This window comes from Mugil cephalus, chromosome 8 (assembly GCF_022458985.1).
Source record: "Mugil cephalus isolate CIBA_MC_2020 chromosome 8, CIBA_Mcephalus_1.1, whole genome shotgun sequence".
Taxonomy (NCBI): Eukaryota; Metazoa; Chordata; class Actinopteri; order Mugiliformes; family Mugilidae; genus Mugil; species Mugil cephalus.
Window position 1 is genome coordinate 12,749,933 of NC_061777.1, and position 18,179 is coordinate 12,768,111.

An 18,179-nucleotide genomic window follows, 5' to 3' on the forward strand; every position below is an offset into this window, starting at 1 on the left:
AGAGCAACGTAGCGTTTCTCGGAAACCGGGTAGGTAGTAAATCAGACTCGGGTGCACTGAAGTGAATGTAATTTTGCTACAGTGCTGTGCTGTGAGCTTTGCAAAAGCAATTGACGTCAGTACTTGACCTGATGTTTTGCCGTACTGTGACTGAAAAGAGCCATAATCAGTGATAAAAAAAAAAGTCATGTTTTAAATTATAAATATAAAAGTAATAATTTGACATTTCATTTACTACATTAAATGTCTCAGGTAGGATAATAATTTCGGATATCTTCATTTTTAAATTTTGTACTCTACTGTAAGGAGAAGAATGACTCTACGCCAAATCTATCAGTAGCAAATTGTTATTTAGAAAGAAGTTCAGATACATTTAAACCTCTAAAAAGTGTTGACGTGTATGATGCTGTGGTGATCTGATATCTGCTTTTGAGCTGACCTCTGATTCAAAGGAGCTCTGCAGGCCTACAGACAGCACCCACCACCTCAAAGACTCTGACCTTTAAACAACCAGACACACAACTGACCTGCTGACAGCTTTATGTCGGTATTGTAGGTCACGCTTAAATAACTGCCATATGAAAAACAAGGGAATACTGGAAATGATAATTAAAATGTGAATCGCAGATCAACACACACAAAAAAAAATAACAATCCCACATCACATTATCTTCAGCGGGACATTTTGTAATTTGCGTCAATCATTAAACTGAAAAGTTATACCCATATGAATGAGATCAGTAGATATATTTCAGCAAACGTCACATTTATGATTTCATAACATGCAGACTTGACTTCTCTGCACACGGCTGAAACGACAAAAGGTGAAATTGGGGCCCTTCATTTTATTCAATTCTCTTTTCCACAATAACATAAACTTCCTCTCCTAAGTTAATATAAAAAAAAAAACTGTTTAGATTACTATCACAACTTGTGTCCACCGACTAGCACAGCAATCATTATGCATTAACAAGCATAATCGAATCTGATTTATCCACAAGGCAATTTTGTTCTATCTGACAGTGCTGCTCCTGTAGGGATCGATACCATGTCATTAAACACCAGGATCTTATACACAGATAAGGCTTGGATGCCAAACGGGAAGGCCGGTTGTTCAGCTTTTCCACCACAAGAGGGCACACATGGGTCACATTTATTGTTGTTCCACGTTAAACTTCTGCTTGTCTGTGTTAAGATATCAGTGTGATAGTTAATATTTTAGTATTGCCTCATTAGCATCATAACGTCTATAGCAAAAAGTGATTACAGAAGAAATGCGAACCCAAAGGTTAGTCAGACAGACACACAAAATAACATGCCCACCAACACTTGGACAACATTTATCCTTTGCGCGAATAAAATGTGCCTGTCTCTGTTCATTTAGTGTGTGTGTGTGTGTGTGCGTGTGTGTGTGTGAGACAAGGAATGGAATATCAAGATGATGAATGAATCAGTCCGGTGCCTTCAGAGCATTGAGAGGTCAGGAGGCTTTTTGTGGTAGTGAAGATCAACTTTATTACACCAATAAAAACCCAGAGTGCTCTGTGTAATGGAGAGATAAATGATTGGGAGTCAGAGGAGGACCTTGCCTTTAACTGCTGTCACAGCTGCAATTAACGCTAACGAGAGAACAGTACATTGTTGCCAAAACACTCTACCATTGTCAAGTGCATTAGTGTTAAAACCTTTTTTATTCAGGAGTTACACGTTTTTTTAAAAAAAAATAATAATAATAATTCATGCATTTTTATTTTGTGGCTTTCATTTTGTTAATTCGCTGTGTGAAAAAAGTTAACTAACAGCCAAAAATGTTTTAAAGCTCTTAGTAAAATTATTTTTTTAATTTTATTCAGTACAACTTTCAGTGTGAAGGCTTTCTCCTTCCATTGAGACGTGCTCTTTTCTGTTCGCAGCTTTTGAAAACACATTAACAGTTTCTGAAGAAGAGTGAATCTGTGTGAAGTGCTCTGTAATTCAACACCCACTCGATCACTGCGTAATTTCCCATGTTCATGCTGCAAACAAACCTGTGTGTTGTTTTGGTTTAAGGCGTTGCACATACACAAGACGCCTTGGGAAAACATTTATTCAAAGATAAATGTGCAGTCTTGTCTTAACCAAAGAGCGAGTGTGACTCGTGGCTGTTGGTTAATACCAACTAACAAGAATGAACCAGTACTAGCGAGAAGAAAGCTGTCATTACATTTCCTAGTAAACTTTAACTGACTCAATGCACATCACCGTTCACTGAAACTTCATCCTCCCGACCAAAGGCCCAAGGCTGAAAGCGACCCTTTAGCCTTCCTTTTTCACAGGGAAGGAACAATGGAAACTTCAGCTCTGTTTTAATGGAAGTTGACTCTTTCAAACTTGTGCAGTAAGAAAAATGACTCTCAACTGCTCTTTGCTGATTCAGTTCAGTTGCTCAATGTGGCAGAAAAGACTTCTGGTGCTCCATGATCAAAGATCAATCAAACAAGCCTTTGTGTGCTCCGTGGTTGCTCTTTCTTCAAAGCAAGCCAGTTTCAAAGAATTAATCATTTTCATGCTTATTGTTGCTGAATTGGTTTATTATTTTTTAAATCTCATGTAAATAATAAGGTCCTGAATAGAATAGCATACAGCATATGAGTAACAGGTTAAAGACGAGTCGGTACAAGACAAATCAAACTCCAGTGCTTTTGTGGCTTTAACATACATAAGCTTATGCGACAAATCAGAAACACATTTCTTTCGAGTGTGTTAAGTCGTCCATCAGCCTCCTCTGTCTCCCTTTTATGTCTTAAAATGCAGTCATCCTTTAACAGCACGAGGCCTGTCTAGATGCAGGACAGTTTGCGTAAGTCAAACCTCTGTTATACGCTTTTCTCTCTAACGCTGCCAGTTATTATGTTTTGACATTGTGTGACAAGATTAAAAATCTCAAGTACAAACTCAGCAGGAAGCGATGACACACTCGTTCATTTCCATTTTTAATCTCTATTATTGAAGATTCAAATGAGCCTCATTCTCTCAGAAAGCACTTAACCTCGGATAAAAGTGCTGATAAAAGTTTTTTGGCCGCGGAACTTCTTTCGCCCGAACTCCTCCGAGAAATTGTGGAAGTGGGGAAGTCGGAGAGGAGAGGAGAAAGGAGTGGGAAGGAGGCCAGAACGGCTGACCCGTTGACCCGTCTTGAATTGATAATAAAGTTTAATAATGGCTAATAAGGTGTAATAATTCGGAGCAATAAAGATAGGTGGCAGATTGAATATGATATGAGCTGCGTCAGAGGACCTTACACTGAGGACGGAGCAGAGACAATACACTTCAGCCTCGGGGCTGGGCAAAGTTTGACCCCTGATCAGTGAATCATTGTGTAATTATTTGGGAGGAAGAAAGGAAGGTGGATGGGTGAATGAGAGAGAGCGGTGAGACTATTTTGGAGAGGGTGAAAGACTGGAAGAAAATAAAATTATGAGCTTGAAGAGCAGAAAAACAGACAAGTCCTATGTGACCGTAAGATATTTTTAAGAGACAAAGGAGGCTGATAGAAGAATCAGAGTGACACAGAGTGAATTATGGAGTGAATTCAAAAAAAGGAAGAGTTAGAATAATGTGCGGTGGTCCAGAGTGACCTGTCGTTAGGATTCACTCCCCTGACAGCTTCTCTCTGTCTCCAGGCCTGACGCCAGCGCGTTAATTCCCCTCAGATGGTCTTTTCATTGGTCGTTGCTGACTTCATTCGACACGTGCCAGATGACCGCCCCCTCCCCTGACCACGGCAGTGAATATGGCAGCGCGACCGTTACTTAAAGGTGAGAGCAGAGAAAGCCGTATGCCGGCCGCCTGCTCGCACTGAATCACACTTAATGTTACAATAAGTTACACTGTGGACCATTCAGGCCTTAGAGTGAATGGAATTCAGAGCATACGTTGTGTTTGTACGTATGGTGTAAGGATGGGTGTTCCGGTGACAATTTAATTATAGAGAGGAGCTTCAACGTGAGACAAAAAAAGAAAAAAAAATCCCTGTCAACAACATTAGAAATAGTGCTTTTTTTTTAATTAATACAAAAATAAAGGAAATGAGAAAATCAATATACACGATTAGATTTATGGTTAATTTTATCTGCACTGGAATCACATCTTAATACAAAAGAAAAAACACAAAGGGAGAGTTTTCTGGTTATAACTCTGTATAAACTATAACTGTTTTTTTTATGTGTTTGTTATAAGTTAGAAGCTCACAGTGATTGTGTAAGGTTTGGACATATTTTTATTTAAAATGTGTACAGACTGAATTTGGTGTTTGGCCATGAAAAAGACAAAAAAAAAGTGTGTAATTGCTGGATAAATAGCTGACTGATAACACAAAATAAATAAATAAATTAAAAAAAATCATTAATCATTTAATTTAATGACACAGAACATGTTGAACATTTACATGTAGCTGGTTAAATGTAGCATTACTCAGATGGCACACACCAACTTCATTAAGAGACACTGTAAGAATCTAGTGTGTATATTTACCTAGTCACTCTTACAGTATGCATTTCCACACTGAATGTATTTAAATTGAAAAAGAAACCCCTTTTTGAATTGGCGCAGGAAGAAACCTTTAATCACAATATCGTCATGCTCCTAGTGTCTTTTCCTCCCCTGCTTCTTTTCATGACCTTTACGTCTCCATGTGTCATCAGTGAAGTGAGAGGGTTTGAGACGCCTACCGTCCGCCGGATTTTTTCTAACGTGTTGTCCGACCCTGCAAATATGAAACAATTTGACGCCTGTTAACTTTAAATAATGAGGTCGTCGTTTTCTTCGTCTCTCCGTGGTAGAACTGCTTAACAAAGTGCTGTAATGTAGCTTTACGCCTCCATCTATAGTTGGAGTGCTGATATATTTAATGATCTGTGAAGCTGTGACTGAACAGGGAATCCTTGTATGGCAATTATAGGTTTAAAGAAATTAGAACAAATTTCTGATGTTCCCAATATACTGAATAAAAGACCACTGTCTGGAACAAAGAATAATATTTAAGGTTGGTGTGTGTGTGTGTGTGTGTGTGTGTGTGTGTGTGTGTGTGTGTGTGTGTGTGTGTGTGTGTGTGTGGTAGATCAGATCAGATGAATTAAGCTGCTCATCATGATGGCCTGCACTTGCTGATCATTAAGAGAAACGCATGTAGAATTTGCCACCCTGGCCCCTATGAAGTGTGGGTAATTACCACTAATGTATCATCATCTATTCAAGACCGCCACGTTACGTTTCAGAGGGCTGACAGTGAAACACCTCTGACCTAAATGTTTTATTCATCCATACGACTCCTATTATTCATTTTAAAGTCTCATTTCACATGATGAACTGTTTTTTACATGAATTATGAGTTCTCTCGTGTCAGTGGCAGGTGCACTCATATCGGTGCCAAAAGTATTTCGCGCATTGCAAAGTTGTATGTACATATTGCTCAAACGTTAAATAATTAAATACACATCAGCGGTCAGCAAAAACCTGTGTTGTTGTTGCAGGGGTCAACTTTGGAACAGTTCATGAGCTTTATCGTGGGGTTACTTGTTCAAATTGCCATCAGTATCCAGTGTTTGAGAAACACGGCAGCTTCTAATAAGTTGTTGCTTTTAAGCACCAAAGGGGAAATTCTCTCACATTTACGGATCTTAAATTTCTACGAGAGACGAGTCACCTTAAAATCATCCCATAAAAATGGTGGATTTTATTTTTCTCTGTTTTTTTTCTTTTTTCTGGTTAGTCCATGCCATTTTAAATTAAGTTGTCTATCACGTTGTCGTTATCAGCATAAAATCAGATGAAAGTGCAGCCGACAGACCACAGAACAGATGTTTTCTTTGGTTTTCATTTTGGAGTCAGACATTAAAATAAACCTGGTCGTTTTTCCCTTATTTACAATAATTGCTCTAAAATGCAGTTTGAAGACATTCAGCTCCTGGTTCAATATTTAATATATATTCATATATATATATAAATATATATATTTTGACTTTTTTTTTCGAAAAATTAACCGGAAAGGTTTAATTAATCCAGCAGTCATGTTTCTTATCACTTCATTTCAAACAAATACACACAACCAAGTGTAGCCTGTGATCTAAAATGAACCCCCTAAGCCAACTGTCCTACAAAAATAATAGCGTCTAAGATTTGTATCTCTACTTTACAACTTGTTTTTGAGACTGACAGTCATTTAGCATACCCTCTTAATTGCTCTGACACAATCAGCCCAGTTTCCACCCTTCGAAAATTAAACTGCACACACACCTCCTATTATCATGCACATAAACACATGTGCGCATTAGGAGACTTTGTGTGATATTATAATTCTTGAGGCATCTAACTCTGATGTTGTGAAGACAGAGGATCATGGAGGGTAGTAATGGCTGCATTATTACTCCTCTTATTGTGTCTTAATTAGTGGCATTTAATTATGCACTAATGCAGTGAGGGCTATTAAAGACATTGAGGCCTGCTGATCAGGGAATTAAAGCAACACACACACACGCGCGCGCACACACACACACACACACACACACACAGACACCTACAGGCACAGACACGGGCACAGTTTTCACACTGACACTTTTGTCGTGCGGTAGAAATCTCAGTTCCCTTTAACTAGGAATTACAGACACCCTGCAGAGAAAGCATGTGTATGTGTGCGTGTGTACAGATGAGACATAAAGTATAGACGAGGTGTTGTTGAAGAGGAAACTACAGAGAACCACCAAAAGAGGGAAAATGGATAAAGACAAAACACAGAATAAAGAGACGACAGGATGAGGAAGAAAAAGAGGTAATCACTATTATGTGTATTCTGCTCGTTTGCAATGACACCCAAATAGGTTTTAATTTTTCACTCCCACGCCTCTCCTCCACTGGTGCATCTCAATTATTTGTTCAGAGGCTGGTGTGACAATAGTGTCGGCTGTGGGAGCCTTTGGGATGCTAAACAGGGGATGGGAGGTTAAATATAAGTCATTTTCAGTGGGCTGAACCTGGCGCTTTGTGCTGCTGGAGAGGAGAAGCTTCAAAGCTTCATTTAAACAGAGCAAACAAAAGAGCAAACTTGATCCGATCTCCCTGCCCGCTTTTGAAGTTGGGAAGCTGCAGTCGCGAGCGCTGACTGCTCATATCCATCTTGCGGAGATCACACAGACCTCTCCAGGACGCAGCCTGTGCACATACAGTGCGCCATTCCAGATGTGATTCCTGTTGTAATGCCCACACTTGCATGAATGTGCGCACGCAAATAGGCCACATTTAAGGTGACAGCAAGACTCTAATCTGACTGAATAAAGTGCAGCTACAGAAGGTTTATTTTTAAAAATCCTTTTACAATTCTCATTTTTTATTCACTTGAAGAATGCGTACTCAAATTGTGAGCTTGAAAATTTTACCATCTGTATCATCATCTGCTGAGTTATTTCATTTTGAGTGTGGACTTGTGAAAAGGCAAAATTATGTATTCTAGCTGGATTTTAAATATTGTTTTGTAGAGCACGCAAAAAGCTCATATTACATTTATGTCGTTGTGTTTTTATCCTGTAAAAATGCCCCAGATACTGCACGATGAGACGTTTCACGTTGCTGCAGTTAAAATCAATGTGAAAAAAATTAAAATTAGGCATCTGTTGCATCTGCAGCGACCGTCTGTAAAAATGAAGTGAATACATAATTCATAAATGATACATTTATTAGAGCAACTGGTGGTTGCATGTAAAGTAAATTGCCCTGTTATAGTGGGTTGTATGTGTTTAGGAAAGTAATCATTCCACAGCCTAAAATCAGGACAATTTAATTTTAAAAGTGAGGATACTCAAGAACTAACTGCATGTCACAATAATTTGCACTAATGTAAAAAAAGAATGCCCAGCGTCCATCGCATAATTTATCTTATTTTTATCCTTCACCTATTGCGCACAAAGTAATCCACAGGCACATTGGGAAATGTAATTAGAATAAGTACAACACCAAAGATTAGGTTTTAAGTTCTTTATAAATATCTTAAGATAAATAGTGTTATAATACAAGCATGACATTTTCAATGCACGGATAAGTAATACAGAAAAAAGTGCAACAGGCCTAATTAAAAAAAAATATATATCATGTAGGCCTTCTTGACTTTAGCTGATAGGCCTGACGTAGATGGAAGTGAAATAAGTAGAATAACAGCAAAAGAAACATTAACAGTTTGCCTTTGTAAAGAATTTTAGACAGTCTCCTAAATCAGAGCCTTCTTTGGGTTCATCTTGTCTGATTGTATTTATCTGTGCCACATTACATTATGTGGTAAATGCCCTCACAAAGTGTGCAAATAAATTATGATTTCAATGAACATGGGTCTAATGAAAATTTCAGTAAACGGCACAATGTTAACCATAGTTTTTACAACCCTCTTATAGCTTCACTTAACTTAAACTATGATGGCTCTGATGGGCCTGTTTTGTCTTGTTTCATGTAACCACAATGTCTCTCTCTTTTGTAGAACTTTATCAAAAAAACAAAAACAAAACAAAACAAAATTACCCGGTTAGGACAGGAGGAGGGCCGGGTGTAGAGGGTTTCCTTTCCCCTCCAGCAGATCGCTTTTCTCCATCGCTGTGGACGGTGAGCAGAGCTGGGCCGGGCCGGACTGCAGCCCCGTCAATCCCGGCACTGGACCCAGGGACGGGGTGGGTTTTATTGGCACGGGGACGGCAGGCAGGGTTTGCCCGTTGGCGTTGTGGTACATGCCTTTTGCTGATACGCTGAACGGCGCGTACTCAGATGATGCTGGCATAGACACGCCACCCATGGACTCTGACAGCATGCCGACGTGCGGCCACATAGAATTGACCACGCTGCTCAGCTGTGGGGGAACCGGGTAACCCAGGTGGTGCATGACTGAGGTGAGGGGAAGCCCGCTGGCCACCACGCCCTTATAATCCCTTCCTATGATGTTCTCGATGGCGAATGGGTGTTTAAACCCGCCAGGCTGTGCGCAAGCGATGCCCCCGTAACCCTGAAAGTGAGGGAGCCGACCCACGCTTGGCGGAGCGGCTGAGTGGTCGTGGTGGCCGGATGCCGTGCCCAGCTTGCTGCCGGGGTGGTGGTGGTGATGGTGGAAGTAGTGCATCATCGGGGAGCTTTTGCAGGCCAGTTCAGCACGCAGCACCTTGAAGCGCTTCCTTCTCCTCAGGAAGCTGCCGTTCTCAAACATGTCACCGCAGTCTGGGTGCAGAGCCCAGAAGCTGCCTTTTCCAGGCTGATCAGGCCGTCGGGGGATCTTAATGAAGCAGTCGTTAAACGAGAGGTTGTGTCGTAGGGAATTCTGCCATCGCTGGGTATTCTCTCGATAGTATGGAAAGCGATCCATGATGAACTTATAAATGTCACTCAGAGGCAGCATCTTCTCGGCTGAGTTCTGGATAGCCATCGCTGTCAGTGATATGTAAGAGTATGGAGGCTTCTGGTCGCTGTAAGAGTTCTTTCCTGGACGTGGCATAGCTGGTCGCCTTTTCTCTTTAAAGTTTCAATTGTTAAATAATAAAAAATAAATAACAAAAAGTTATATTCTTAATGCTATCTTTTACGGAGTTAATGTAACAGGCTTCCCATCAGTCTCCATTTGACTGATCTGTTCCAAAGTTCTGAGCCATCAGATTTTTACCTGCCTTTTATCAGTTAATACAACCAAAGGCCCACTGCTGTCAGGTACGGTCCTTGAGAGGCTCTTGCGTCGGAATAAAGTTGCTTCGTCTGTCTCTTCGCCAGATAAAAGTCTTGAAGTTGTGCGTAAAAGTCGGTGTCCGCGCGTAAAAGTTGACAGGTCCTGTGAGTTCCCCTTGTTTCCGCGGCGGATGAAAGATGTGAGGGGGCCGGTTTGCTTCGCTGTCTGTCTGTGTGCGCTGTGCTCCTCTCCTCTTTAAGATGCTCCCACTCGCCGACCGCCGTTTTTGTAAGACCCCCGCAGGTCGTCGGCTCTATTATCTGTTATCCAGACACTTGGGGGACACGTCAGGAGACAGCAGAGTGGTGTGTGTGTGTGTGTGTGTGTGTGTGTGTGTGTGTGTGTGTGTGTGAGAGAGAGAGAGAGAGAGAGAGAGAGAGAGAGAGAGAGATGAGATGAGATGGGAGTAAAGAAATGAATAAAAATTAGGGGAGGTGCGTTAACGCGCGCATTTGCTTCTAATCGTCTGTTTGCCAATCAAAGAGTCCCGCGTAAAGTGAAGAGGTGCAGAGTGAATGATATCAACCAGTAATCTGTGTTTAAAGGGACAGTGCTGTGAAATGTTAGGAGACTGCTCCTCCGTAGATGACCCTGACCTTTGACCTCTCTCAAAAAAAAAAAAGTTTGAATTCGACATGCTGTAATGTTGGGGTGCTATGGGTCCAATTGCTTTGCAGAACCGTTTTTTTAAACATCCAAGTGCACATGACTAAAATCACCGTGACATAGAAGATGCGTCTGAATTCCAACTCATTTCACTTGAGGAAATAAACAGAAGAATGGGATGTATAAAAACAACCTCTTTGTTAAATGTGCTCGATTGCACTTTCAGACTTTGCCAACAATAAATCATGTCTTCCTTCGCGCACCATCATCAGCGCGTTACTCCTCTGCTCTCAATTACACACGTGCAGCCCGCACACAGACACACGAAAACACACAGAGGGAGCGAGCGAGAGAGCTGGCGAGAGAGAGAGGAGCTGTTGTTGATTAATTGCTGAGAGGGGAGTCCGGCGGCTGTCTGTCTGTTCAAACACTCTCTGGTGAATCCTACAAGGATGTAAACAAACTTCATCCCCTGCTCTGAATTCTGTTCAGCGGAGAACAACAAAAGCTGCTCCCCTTCCCTCCATCTTTTCTCTCTGGCCAGGTGTCATGACTGGGTCCTTGACGGCTCCTGTCTTCCTCGGTGCCCCGGTGGGCCCTCGAATACATTACAATAATTAAGCCTTCCGTGATTTAGCCTCCTAGGAGAGAAGTCCAACAATGTAATTAAGGGCAAGCTCACTGTATTAGGTATGAATATTCAAAACTGTGTCAATTAATTAGCCAGTGTATCTCTTCCGTTACGTCTAGGTCCTTCAAGCCCACTCAAAAGGTCAACCGTGTCAACGGAGAGCATATTTTAAAGGCATCGTGTAATTGCAAGGAAAATTACTTTTTTAGTGCCACTTCGCCTGACGAACGGCGAACATTTATATATTCACCACTAAATAAAGGCGATCGTCGTCGTTGTTGCTCGTGTTTTTGTTTTCCTTGCGCAACTGTTTTCCGGGCACCTGAAAAATGAGGTTTGAAACTCCGAGGCCCTCAGAGGCCAACGCGGGTAAAAAGCATCCTCTTAAAACGCCCGGGAAAGATCAATATTAAATCTGTTTTCACAAAGGGGGCCGTTAAATAGACACCGTGGCTGATCTGCATAACAAAATTAATTAGGTAGTCTACAGCAGTCTTCGCCTGCACCCAACTCCTGGACAAATAACTAGTTGTAAAGCACACCTTCTGGGCATACGGAACATATGCTGGAATTATCCTTAATTGACTAATTACATAAATTACTCATTAAGTTTACAGCACATCAATTATAAAAGATGTATCAATTAATTTTGCATAAATTACAAGCGGCACGCTGCACGAAGAGGGCGGCGGAGGGAATGAGGGTCGCCAGGAGGGGGTCTGCTCCAAGGTGGAGGCTTTACGTGTGTGTACGTGTGTGCGTGCGTGCAGGCGCGTGTGTGAGTGACGGTCGTCTGTTTGTTTCCAGTCTCTAATAATTATTTGTTCAGCTTAAGGGCAAAGATATTCTTTCTCTGTCTCCCATTCGCAAAGGGAAAGTGTGGGGGTAATGGCAATTATACTAATAATAATAATCTTAAAGACCTCTCTCCAAGTCATAAGGGGCGCATCGTCGCGGAGAGAGCCATTAAAATCAATTAGCGAGGCCTATTGTTTTCAATGGAAAATTAAACCAGCGTAGGACTGCAGTGCAGACGCTGTGAGGCTCACTTGTGTAATGGGGAATTATTCAGAGGCAAAATACGACAGATCTTTCAGTTTGCCCATAAAAGAGCGAGCAAGCGAGGACATTAGCGGATCAAAGCTGCAGTGTGTCTGCCTGTTGCCTTCAAGAGCGATCTCAGTCAACTCAGGTAAAACTATCCTCATCCCTCAACACAGTGGCAAACAAAAATAAAACTTTGGAGCGTTTTTTTCCCCCTCAGCTCAAACTTCCAAAGCAGAAGAAAAAAATTATGTTTTTAACCTGCAAATCAGTATCTGTAATTTTCAATATAATTTTAAACTATCAGATGTTATAAATGTTGCACTTGGGATGACAAAGAATATAGTTCAAATAGTTTTAGAGTTTTTATGTTTTTCTTTTTTTAGACCTTTTGTGTTCTGTTCTGTCAATCTTCACTGTATCGTAACATCATTTAGTTGAACCAGACTGAGTTTAATTTGATATTATTATTTTCATAATTACTTTCATATTGTAGTAAGGTACCAACTCACAGCATTTATGTCCATTAGTTTTGATGGGCTTAGTGTTTACCATCTTAAATTAAAAAATAAATAAATTAAAAAATTAATAAAAAATTACATAAAACACATAATGGCATCTTAAATCTCAAAATCTCTTGTTGCTTATTATAAAGGGAACCCTTAAAGAAGAAATGATGGTACATTTAATTTTCTCATCTTGATTTTGTAATAATATCTGCTGCATCGGCGACACTGTGCTTTGAACTGCAATTTTATATTTTTGCCCTGCTGTCCCTCCTCTGTCTCTGTCTTGTGCACATTCACATACACTACCAGTCCAAAATTTGGACACATCTTCTCACTGAATTTTAGCTTTTGACTAGTGTGAATACATGTATACACTAACTAGAGTATACATGCAAGTAACTTGAGGAACTAAATGTGCCGCGCTGGAAGTGACATTTACTATTAAATCTCTTGTACAGTTCATAAGTCACTCATTCATGCTTCCTTTGTGAGCACTGCTTCTATTTGATTTACATTTGTTTTAAATCGTAAAGACTTCAGTGGATGTTTTGTGCCCTCCTCAGCTGTAAATCTTTGACACTGCTTGTGCAAATACAGCCATGGCTAATTTGAAGACTCTGTAGCCTATAATGTGTTAAACTGAACTTCACTGAGCTGACCTTTGTCATAAATTCATACTGAGGCAGTCACCTCACATTCTTTCTGCGACTACCAGGGTATTTGTCACGTCCCATTAAAAGTATCCCCTGAATTCCATGGTGGTGACCGCTCTGAGGTCTACTCCTACTCATATCACTGTCAGTCAAATTTCATACGCTCTGTTCATACCCTAAAACCTAATTTCAGAACTCAAAGGAAAATCTTAAACAGCGGAGCTGCTCCATTGGCAGGGGCTCTAAAAGAGTTATTCTACCATGGACTGCAGCCAAAGTGATTTTGTACTAAAAGCCACATACACAAGGGCACACATGTTCACCCAATTATGAAAAAAAAAAACAAAAAAAAAACTATGATCCCATTTCTGTTTTCAGCAGGTAGATTAGACGTTAATCTAGCATGATTTCATTTTGGTAGTCCAGGCCTACTTGTTATCAGACAGTTTAGATCCAAAACAGAACTGTGTTTATTAGATAGATAGATAGATAGATAGATAGATAGATAGATAGATAGATAGATAGATAGATAGATAGATAGATAGATAGATAGATAGATAGATATAGGCTATTTGTCTGTGTGCCCTCCGTGCTAGACAAAAGGTTAGGGGTTAGGGTCAGGCTATCCATTATTTTATTCTGTATGTCAATGGAAGGTGCTCACAAAGATAGAAACACGACGTGTGTGTGTGTGTGTCTGAGAGAGAGATAGAGAGAGAGAGTCCGTCTCTCAGGACCATTATTCAGATTAATTAAAGTGCTTCCACACCAGATAGGTACGGCCCTGCTCCTTAATTATACTGCGGCATTTCTTTCAGTGCATCGGTGTCAAGGTGCCGGAACCAACACAAACGCCACTGGCTATGAAAAAAAAAAAAAGGTTTAGTAGCGACGTGATGCGGGCGCGCTACCGTTCATCATTCGCCACATTCAGTGTACGTTACCGCTGGTAGCCACTGCGACTGTGTACACGATGGGATATGGATGTGTAATGTGTAATGGGGGAGGGAGGGTGGAGGTGGGGAGGGTGGATGTAGTGGGGAGGGGGGCTTCCTACAGCGGCGAGCGCGGTTGAATCACGGAGCGCGCCTCCGTCGGATCTCCTCTTCCTACCGTCACACCCACTGCTCGGTGTTGTGGGTTCACCCCGTTGAGAAAGGGGAGGACCGACGGCTCGCAGCAGCAAGCAGCAGAGAGTGCTGCAGTGTACGAGCGCAGCGGGGGGACTCGGAAGGCGAAGACAGGGGAAAAAAAAAAAAAAACACCCACATATCAGCAACCTTTACTGCCGAAACTTGGTCTATGGAGAGATCTGCAGCAGCGCCGTAGCGACGCAGGCCGACATGGAAGAGTATCTGCGGAGGGTCCAGGGCAGACTCGGGGTGAGTTAAAGCGCCGTCAGCGGCGTTAACACCAGGTTGTGGGGATAATGAATGAGACCATGACGGGGAAAGCTGCTACCGCTGTGCTACAGGCTGCGTTCCTGTTGCTGAAAAAAAGCGCACGACGAAAAGCCTCTCACGTCCCTTCGGTCCCCAAAGCACCTGTAGATCGCCAATACGACAGCACAGGGGAGAGAAAGGCGTGTTTTGTCCCATACAATAAGCACGTTGTGATGACAGGAACATCAGTGTGTGGATTTGAATGGGAGCTGATTTCTAATGAGGGGGAGGCGTGACATCAACAAGTTTAGCCAGAGGCTGTCCTTCCCTGCTATCTGACTGCTCTGCAGATACTGACTCACAATTTGCATCTGATCCAGGTCTGGGTATCTGTCCACACATTCAGAAGAGCCTCATGCAAATACTCACGAGCCTAATTCATAAAGACTAGGTGAGAGGAAAGTCACAGCGGAACAGTCTCTTCACACCATATTCCTTTTGCATTTTTGTGTACTAACTGTACATTTTTCACTTGTGTATACATTTGGCAGTGCAACCCTTGCACAAACGTTCACACGAGGGAGCCTTTCATGGGCTGTGCACATGCCTCGAGGTCATGGGCCCCTGTAAGCTGCTCTTTCTACATGTGCTTCTTAAACGACACGAACACATTTGTAGTGCGTGACATTGTCCCTGGAAGGGTGTCAACATAGACCTTACCCCCAGCACACGTGTTTGTTTCCAGTTAATATGAGCTCTGCTGCATTTTTATTTTTTTTAGGCTGCATTCTGAGCTCAACAACATGTTGCGTGAGAAACCATAAACACGTACACGCGAAGAGACAATGAACATGTATTCACTTAGGCATAGTACAAGTACGCCCAGTAATCGGAGAGTCCTTTTAAACTCGTATGCGTGTGTCTGGGGTGGGCTGACATTTGATACTGTTCATCTTTGTAAATGTTTACAGCATAGGAGAAGCTAGTCGATTTAAAGAAAAGTCTAAATTGGCTTCAGTTTCAACATATTCTAAGCAGTTTTGCTTAGAAAATTAAGGTTGGCTTGAAAATTGTAGTCACCTAAAACATGACTACACATAAGTTTTATAATAATTTAGCTTTTTTTCTCTTCTTGTTGAAAGGTAACAAGCTAACTTATACTATATCGCATTTAGTAGCTGTTGATCAAATCAAACGATTTTCATTAGCATATAAAAATGTTGTATTTGTCATTTTTGTAAAAATCACACAAATATTCACATATTGTCTTCACAAGAGGTCAAACCTGCACAGTTCCCAACCATTTAGATACTTACAGTTGTTGCATTATTGATACAACCCAACGTGCAGGCTTGCATTATACTTGGCTTGCAATATTTGGCTTATTTATGGAAAATATGTCTGTCAATACAGCACAGTACAAACCTGCATTTGAACGGCCTATGAAATTTTAAAGAGATGATGAGCTTTTGTCTGGGACGTACTTCACATAAACATAGGGAAAGCTTAGAAGAAGAAGAAAAGATCTGAGGGGGAAATCTGCAGATCAGAGCACAGCGGGGTAATTAAGTGATAAGGGGGTCAACTGATGAGTGTCATGGAGGTTTCAGATAAAGTGTGACACATGTCATGATTAACAACCATTTCCCACTCATGCACACACACGCACGCACATGCACACTTTGTCTTTCTCCCAGCTTTCCAATATACACTTTGATGATTCTCTCTTTTGCTGACCACTCTCTGTCATTCTCCTTGTCTCTCTCATTCCCTCCCTACTCTCTGGATGGCTTCGATCCAGAACACCCATACCTCTAATTGGCCTGGCTCTAAGTACTTACTGAACCCATCTTTCCTTCTCACTCAGTTTCCTCTGGATAGCTCCACAGCTCTGCTCCTTCACTCTTGGGTTTTTTTTGGCATACAGCTGAAGCAATCTGCTTAGTGCGCTTCCAGTATCTGACCTTCCCAGTCCGCGCACTAACACACACATATAGAGCCTTAAAGTTGAGTTTTAAGACTACTTGGAGAGCCTTTTTAAACTCTATATGTGTGTCTAGGGTGCGCTAACATTTGTTACAGTTCGTTTTTATAAATTTATACAGCATCGCATAATTGGTGAGATGGAAAAACATTGGCTTCGATGTTTTCTGGGCACTGATTCAAAAACGGAGTTTGGCTTTGAATGTGCAATCACTTAAAACGCGTTTGTTCTTTTAAATAACCAGACTAAAATGGAAATTGAAAACTTTGCAGCTTGTTTCAGCATGTAGCATCTTTAAACATATTATGTTTCATCTCACAAAAACATTTGTACTTTTTCTTTTTCTGAATAACAAAACTCTGAGTTGGATTGTGGTCCAAGACACACTGCCACTAAAAGATCCATTCGTATGTACACATTTGTGTAAATAATAGCTTTGTGGTGCGGTCACAAGGACCACACAAGCAAGAAGACACTGCATCCCATTCCCAGCCCAGCCCTTCAATCTGTATTAGGACGGATTCCCCAGGGTTTCGGTTTCCTCCACGGACATGTATTTAAGGTGACAGCCCAGTAAAGGATCAGTTGCGCCGATCTCTGCGGAACCATAAGTACAAACCTTTGCTGTTTCAGAATACATTAAATGGCTGTGTTTAATTGTTCCACACCTTTTATGGAAGGAGCTTCTACCGGGCTTATAAATATGCTAATTTCAGGGCGATGATGAGCTAAAAGACATTTCTACATTATTTTCCAAACCATAACGGCCAAAATGAGGGGAGTCTAATATGACACGGAGACAGGGCTGAGGGAGGGGGGGCTGAGTGCACATTGAAAGATATCAGATGGCCTATATGTGCACGTGCACACACGCGCACACACACACACACACACATGCACAAACACACACCAGTGTTCTCCCGTTGCATTGGCACAGACACTGCCCTTTTCTCCTGCTAATGCATCGCTTCCTTTTCTCTGGCTATTGATTTATTCTCCCCCCCTCTTCTCTCCCTCCTATGAAGGAACTGGCTGGAGAACTCGCTGTCCTACCCTTCTTTCTCTCACAGTCCCTGTCCTCCGTTCATTCCTCGCTTCAGTTCATCTTCGTGGCGTCCCCCTTCTTCTCAGTGTCACTTTTTTTTTCCCCCCACACACCTTTTCTATATGTCTGACACGCCGAGTATATTTCAGCCCCACCTTCTTATAAGCCTCTTTAGACTCCTTGGTTTCCTTCCTCCAGTCTCACCACACTCCTCCTTTCCCATTCCCCATCTAATCAACAGCCTCTAACCTTTTTTTCCTGCCCTCCCTCTCTGCGCTTTGGTCTTTCACTTCTTCACCCCTCATTTCATTTATCCATCTGGGCCTCCATGGCGAGGCTGCACGAACAGCAACAAGACGCTGGCTCCTTTCCTTATGCATTATCACCAGTGCTTAGTTAATCTAACTGTGGCATTAAGCTCCATTAAATTGACTCCGTTATATATTTGATATGTCAACAAATTTGCTAAGTGTTGTCCAGGGTGATGTTAAAGAAAGCAGGAGCATGGAGTTACATTAAAGTGAAAAAAAAAAATCATTAAGCAATGGGTAGTGCAACACAGTGCTTTGAACGTTAAAGCCCATTAACTACACACTTACATTAT

The 18,179-nt window shown here is 41.6% G+C and overlaps 2 protein-coding genes across 7 annotated transcripts in view; one reads left to right on the forward strand and one right to left on the reverse strand.

Annotated features, from left to right (window-relative positions):
- Positions 1-7,989: 7,989 nt before the first annotated feature.
- Positions 7,990-10,012, reverse strand: foxb2 (forkhead box B2). The gene has a single exon (XM_047592399.1). It carries the CDS (start codon positions 9,494-9,496, stop codon positions 8,543-8,545), a length of 954 nt encoding a protein of 317 aa, XP_047448355.1. The 5' UTR covers positions 9,497-10,012; the 3' UTR covers positions 7,990-8,542.
- Positions 10,013-14,247: 4,235 nt separating this feature from the next.
- LOC125012220 overlaps positions 14,248-18,179 on the forward strand; it is a 37,531-nt gene continuing 33,599 nt past the window's right edge. For all 6 annotated transcript variants that reach the window (XM_047592047.1, XM_047592045.1, XM_047592050.1 and 3 more), the window contains exon 1: positions 14,248-14,546. In XM_047592047.1, coding sequence (XP_047448003.1) covers positions 14,508-14,546 — 39 coding nt within the window. In that variant the 5' untranslated portion in view covers positions 14,248-14,507. The remainder of the gene's footprint in view (positions 14,547-18,179) is intronic.

Excerpts from the sequence above, each read along its gene's own strand:
- foxb2 (XM_047592399.1), bottom strand. The coding sequence starts at position 9,496 with ATGCCACGTCCAGGAAAGAACTCTTACAGCGACCAGAAGCCTCCATAC.